This window comes from Labeo rohita, unplaced genomic scaffold, assembly GCF_022985175.1.
Source record: "Labeo rohita strain BAU-BD-2019 unplaced genomic scaffold, IGBB_LRoh.1.0 scaffold_133, whole genome shotgun sequence".
NCBI lineage: Eukaryota > Metazoa > Chordata > Actinopteri > Cypriniformes > Cyprinidae > Labeo > Labeo rohita.
In genome coordinates, this window is record NW_026127483.1 from 28 (window position 1) to 6,827 (window position 6,800).

General features: G+C 34.2%; 1 protein-coding gene across 1 annotated transcript; it reads left to right on the forward strand.

The window, feature by feature from the left end:
- Positions 1-1,134: 1,134 nt before the first annotated feature.
- On the forward strand, positions 1,135-4,678 carry LOC127158084 (protein turtle-like). Its single transcript, XM_051101240.1, has 8 exons — positions 1,135-1,202; positions 1,307-1,654; positions 1,748-2,008; positions 2,209-2,290; positions 3,574-3,616; positions 3,780-3,860; positions 3,991-4,050; positions 4,211-4,678. The coding sequence occupies exons 1-8, from the start codon at positions 1,142-1,144 to the stop codon at positions 4,223-4,225; spliced, it is 951 nt and encodes a 316-aa protein (XP_050957197.1). The 5' UTR covers positions 1,135-1,141; the 3' UTR covers positions 4,226-4,678.
- The last annotated feature ends 2,122 nt before the right edge of the window (positions 4,679-6,800 follow it).

A 6,800-nucleotide genomic window follows, 5' to 3' on the forward strand; every position in this document is an offset into this window, starting at 1 on the left:
GCATAGCATAGATAGATAGATAGATGAGTTTGAATGAGTTTAAATGGATTAGATTAGAAATACAGTACATAGAAGGGAAGTTTGATTGAGGCTCAAAGGATTCTGGGGATTTTGACAGTTGGAATTTGAAAAGTGTTGGCTCATTTGAACATTCCGTCAATGTAAGTCTATGGGATTTTTCCCAAATTTAATCGCCATTTTTAGGAAAACCGTAAGTCCGATCAGTTAGAAAAGATATAGCAACTAACTTTAGATCAGTTTGAAGATCTGGGCTGAGTTTGGAGTTTGTAGAGTTAAAGCTCTAGGAGGAGTTAGAGTTGATAATTTTAGTCTCAGAAGAAGAATAATAATAATAATAAGAAGTTTAAATAGCATATCAGTAAGTTGGCTTTCTCAAGCCAACTTAATAAGAAGAAGTTTAAATAGCAGATCAGTAAGTTGGCTTTCTCAAGCCAACTTAATAAGTTTAAATAGCATAACAGTATGTTGGCTCTCCAAGCCAACATAATAAGTTTAAATAGAATAACAATATGTTGGCTCTCCAAGCCAACATAATAAGTTTAAATAGAATAACAATATGTTGGCTCTCCAAGCCAACATAATAAGTTTAAATAGAATAACAATATGTTGGCTCTCCAAGCCAACATAATAATAATAATAATAAGTTTAAATAGAATAACAATATGTTGGCTCTCCAAGCCAACATAATAATAATAATAATAAGTTTAAATAGAATAACAATATGTTGGCTCTCCAAGCCAACATAATAATAATAATAATAATAATAATAAGTTTAAATAGAATAACAATATGTTGGCTCTCCAAGCCAACATAATAATAATAATAATAATAAGTTTAAATAGAATAACAATATGTTGGCTCTCCAAGCCAACATAATAATAATAATAATAATAACTTTAAGTTTAAGTAGCATAACAGTAAGTTGGCTTCTCAAGCCAACTTAATAAGTAAAGTTCAGTAAAGCTTTATGGAGCTTGATTGCACTGGCTACAAACAACCTCAATAAACACTGACATCTAAACAGTCAACAAACTAATATCTACATGCTTATTAAAAATGTACAGTGAGAGTTTAAAAGACTCTTCAAAGAACTAAAACTACAATTGTTGTAGGTGTTGCTATGGTGACGTCAGTCAAAATGGCTCCTCCTCTTCCTCTGATCATCCTGCTTATGATTCACAGTGAGTCGCTAAAACACTTTAGAAACACTTATTTATTTATTTATTTATTTATTTTTTCCCCTGAAGTGGATACCCATTTGTTCAGTATGAATTCTGTGTTTCAGGGGTTTCTAGTGCTGATATGAGTGTGAATTACAGTCATCCACACATCTGTGCACTAAAGAACTCATCAGTGATAATGAGCTGCACTTATACATACCCTACTGGTCATCAGATCAATAAAACGTTCTGGACCAAATACCCTAAAAAAGTGGGTGAAGAACATCCAGATCTGTTTGATGATCCTGAATACAGTCAGAGGCTTCAGTATCTGGGAGATAAACAGCAGAACTGCACCATCAGACTGAATCATGTGACACAGAAAGATGAACACATGTACTATTTCAGATTCATCACTGATAAACCTGATAAGAAATGGCTTGGTAGAACAGGAGTGAATCTTACTGTCACAGGTGACTTTCATGAGGTTTCACTCTTCTTCTGTGCATTATGTTGAATAATAATGAGTGTGTGACAGCAGCACTAGATATAATGTGTGTGTTCAGATATTGTGTCAGATCTTCAGGTGGAGTCTCCTGAGAGAGTGACAGAGGGAGATTCAGTCCGTCTGACATGTAAAAGCAGCTGCACTCTGACTGACAGAGCAACATTCATCTGGTACAGAAACTCACAGCCATTAACTGAGAGAAGAGACAGAAACAATGAACTCCTGCTGCAGTCAGTCAGAAGAGAGGATGCAGGCAACTATAGCTGTGCTCTACATGGACACACTTACATCTCTCCTGCTGTTCATCTCAATGTCACAGGTGAGTGATTCATTAGTTTATTTGAGTTTGTTTGGAACTTTACATTTTATTTGTGTTCCCTTTAGACCCAACAACAACAACAACAAACATCCCAGTGTCAATTTCATTAAATCTTTAAGCATCTGTGATGTCAAATTCAACATGATTGTTAATGATTTACGTTTTATTTATTTATTTATTTTTTATTATTATTATTTTAGATCCTCCCAGTCTGGTGACATTGTACATATCTATTGGAGTGGTTTGTGGAGTTGCAGTTATCATCACATTGTTGCTGATTTGGTAAGATTTCTGTAGTATTTGGTTGCAGGTATTTAACCTCATGTATAACCTTTAGTAAAAAGAAAGATCTAGGGTAATTGTCTACAAATATTGATTCGTAGATTTTTTTAATCTTAGAAATTTAATGAGAATAACACTCCCTAGTTTATAATCAGTTGAGCAGAGGTGGGACTTAAATGAATAAGATAATTAAGTGTCTAATTAAATGATGATTGTGCATTAATGATGAACATCTGCTGTTACTGAGAATTACAGAGGATCGGATGTTGATGTTTTATTGGTTAAATTTACACCATCATCAGGGAGATCAGTGTTTTTAGTTGGACTCTCAAAGTATCAGATGAATTTATACTTCCTGTCTGCAATTAATGATAAATAATCATCATGAAGTGGCTTATGGATATTTATGGCATTCAGTTATTATTGAGCTGTGAAAAAAAAAGGTGTTATTATAATGCTTTTTACGTTTAAAAAAAAAAAAAAAAAAAAAAAAAAGCTGTGTTGGTTCAGGCTTTTACACATAAACACGTATCACATGATCTTCAACAGTGGTGACAATTTTATTTTATTATTATTATTATTATTATTTATGTGTTTATTTATTTTTAGTACAGTGCATTAATTGGAGTTTTTACTATGGTTTTACCCAGCATGCATTGCAGCATGAAGCATTTTGTTGATTGTCACCATTGTTGAGATTCATATGCTGGTTCTTGATGTCTGTGTGTGTCTAGATAGAGCTGAAGTTCTACTGTGTAACATAGATTTAAAATTCATTTGCTGTAATTATTAGAGCAATACTTTCTATAAATGTTGTAGTTTCATTGAGCTGATTATGCAAAAAAAAAAAAAAAAAACATAAATGCAATTTTGCCACCTCATGATGACTAGATCATCCTATGAAAATCGTTAACAGCTATTCATTGAAGAGCACTGACCTCACTGTGTCTCAACACCACATACATTACAACAGAGAGATCTGACACAGGAAGTCAAAAGTCAAGAGTCCAACTAAAGCAAACACTGATCTCCCTGATGGCAGCATCATTTTAACCAATAAAACAAAATCTGACCCTATATGTAATTCTCAGTAACAGCAGGTGTTCATCATTAATGCACAATCATCATTTAATTAGACACTTAATTATCTTATTAATTTATCTCTTTGAAAGTCCCACCTCTGCTCAACTGATTAAACAATAAGACTCAACGCTGGACTCAAACACAACACTACAACATATTAATGCTATACTGTTTTGGGTAACATATTTATTGTGTTTAAGGAGAAGCAGAATAAAAAACAGAAAAGACACACATGAAACTCAGGTGAGAAAAATGAGTTTAGTAATCAATAGTCTCATCAGTAAATTAACTATACTAACTAAGAGACTGAAAGTCTGAATGCAGTTGTGACTTTATGTATTGATATTATAAGCATTAGTTATATATTTTGTCTCTACTTTTTGTCTCTATTTCTTAAATGTCAAAGATGAATCATTCCACACCTGATCATGACAGATATACAACATTTGATGTTGAATCGACTGAACCTTTGTATGGGAATGTAACAGTAAGTTGTTGTTATAGTCTGTTCCTGTGAACACTAATGTAGTTATAAGTGACCTAATAGCTGTTGTACACTGGTCAATTTATATTCAATTTACTCTCTCCTCTCTCTTTTTTTTTTCTTTAATGCAAAGATGAATCATTCCAGATATTGTGATATTGAGATGAGTGAACCTGTGTATGAGAATACAACAGTAAGTGTTTTCACTCATTGTCTTAAATATCAAATGTCTATTGACTAAGTATATTGTGCAGACAATATGATTTACTGGTCAAGATCAAGTAATTCAACTACTGACCAGAATTTTGAAATCTGTTATTTATTAATGTATTAATTTACTTTCTTTCTTTCAGTGTGTCAGGCTGTAGTGTTCAGGACACGTGGCAAAACATTTTACAGCCTTTTTCTGTCTCTCTGTGGGTGGAGCCCTGAATGATTGACAGTAGTGTCTTGATTTACAGAAATGAATTGGTTTTATTTAAAGTTAATTACAAATGTTCAAGTTGTTGTAATTCTATTTGACTGTTACTAAAGCATAAAAATATCCTATGAATTGATATGAAAACAATCTTCATTTACAACAAACAAAAACTACATCTAAAAACTAATCATATAAGATCTCATTGTATTTAAAGTTTTACATATTCTGTCTATTCTGTGTTTTTAAACATATTGTATATTGCCCTTTTATTGTTGTAGTATGGCAGCTTGTGATTACAGTGTTTCCTGTGTATTTATATGTGTTTGATCAGCAGATGTCCTCAGTGTGTGGTGCTCAGAACATTGGAGTCAGACATCACATACTGTCTAGTATGGAATCCTGTTTCCGCCACTGAATAAATAATAATAATAATAATAATAAATACATATATATATAATTATAAAGTTATTGTGACCTTTTTAATCTCACAATTCAGATTTTTTTTTTCTCAGAATTGCGTGAACATATCAGTCTTTTTTTCTCCTCAGAACTGGACTTTATAACTCACAATTGCAAGTTTGTATCTCACAATTCTGAGAATAAAAGTCAGAATTGTGAAATAAAAAGTTTTTTGAGAAAAAGTAATTACTTCACAACTGCAAAAAGAGTATTTTTTTTCTTAATGATAAGTCTACAATTAGTTCAATCAAAAAATATTTAGTATATAACATGTTAAAGATTAGTTCTCAGATCCTCAGATGTCCTCATCATGCAGTGAGTAAATCATTTTACGAAATGATTAAAAAAAGCTTCATTTCACACATCACTAATAAATCAGTAAGCTCGTGAATCAATACATGCAGGTTAGAAATGTGTCCGAGTGTAATCTGGGTATAGGACAGGTGATTGTTATTATATTGCTAAAATATGTGGAGTTTATTACATTAAAAATGGGATGAGAATGTTGTTTAGAAAGGGTGTCATGCAGCCATATCACCCTGCAGCCCAAGACTGGTTGCCCACTGAAGTTAAGCAGGGTTGAGCCTGGTTAGTAGCTGGATGGGAGACCTCCTGGGAAAGCTAGGTTGCTGCAGGAAGAGGTGTTAGTGAGGCCAGCAGGGGGTCTTCAAATAGGGGTGTGAACTCCAAAACAGCGTGGGTGCTCCAAAATAGGGTGTTCCTTTGACTGGGCACTGGTTCCTCCCTTTGACAGACAGGCACATGACACGCATGCACAAAAGCCCTGGGACGCCCCGTTGCTTAAAACAAAGCAATAGAGTAAAGCCTTTCCCCTGCGCTTCACTGGGATGGCTTGCGTGAGGGGCTCTGCTCTCACTGAGCATATTTATTTATGTAGCATAGTTTATTTTATTAGAGATCGACTACAAACAATGTTTAATTAATAAAATGTAGTTTTGAAATGCAAGTCAATAACAATAGGCTGAAGCCAGAGCCAATGGGGAAAGACATTGTGTGATGAGACCCCACCCCAATTTGGAGGTCCTGCCCACTTTTGGAGATCCCGCCCCATTTTGGAGATCTCCAGTCTGCAGTTATATATACTTGGTGTGGGCCATATCGCCCCAGTATAGTGATGGGGACACTAAAAATGCCAGGATGTCTTTTGAAAAAGTAGGGGTGTAACCCCAGCATCATGACCAGAGTGTGAGTGATATACTTTGATTCAACTTAATAGGTAAAAATTTCCATCTTGATTGCTCTCATTTCACTCCTCACCTCACTGCGGCGACACCTGCCTACTCACATCTCTCATACGGGCATTTGCTGTGTTTAACAAGCCTAATGAATCCACAAAGCACTAAGCTCCCTCTACGTGTAGAAACTGAATGGGTGATTAGATATTTTTCTGCAGGTATTACATTTAAATTTAAACAAAATCCACAATATAAGCAAATCTGGCTTCTTACAGATGTCAGAGCAGCAGGTCTGTGACGTCAGCACTCGTCTGTCTGTTTCTCATGAGGGTCACATGATCACAGTCAACACTAGACAGATGCTGCTGTGAGTTTGGACACGCCTTGTTTTCTCACATCAGTTATCGCTGTAGAGGAAATTGTATTAATGTCCATCTTTAGAGTTTCACAAGATAACTAGAGAAGTGACACAAGGCCTTCTTCAACTTCTTCAAGACAACTTCACTATCCCTTTACATTATAAATTATTGATAAGTTTATGTTGTTCGTTTTACTATTACATTGCTATTAATTAATTGCATTTGTTTATAAAATGCACAGTCTAACTTTTATTTTCTTGTTTCCCCTGGAAGAGATTAAATATGCATGTAAGTTTTAAAACATAATAAGCATCTCTACAAACTAAATTTTTTTCCAGGTTTTCATAAAAATAAAGTTTACACCTATTTTATGATGTCAGTCTAATGTCGTCTCTGTGCTGGTTGCCATCTTTAGTCTCTGCTTCTGTTATATCTGTACTATGTGGTGTCATATCCTCATGTTAAATATAAGGTGTTGGCCACATAAAAATCCCATTACTGCTTCCAT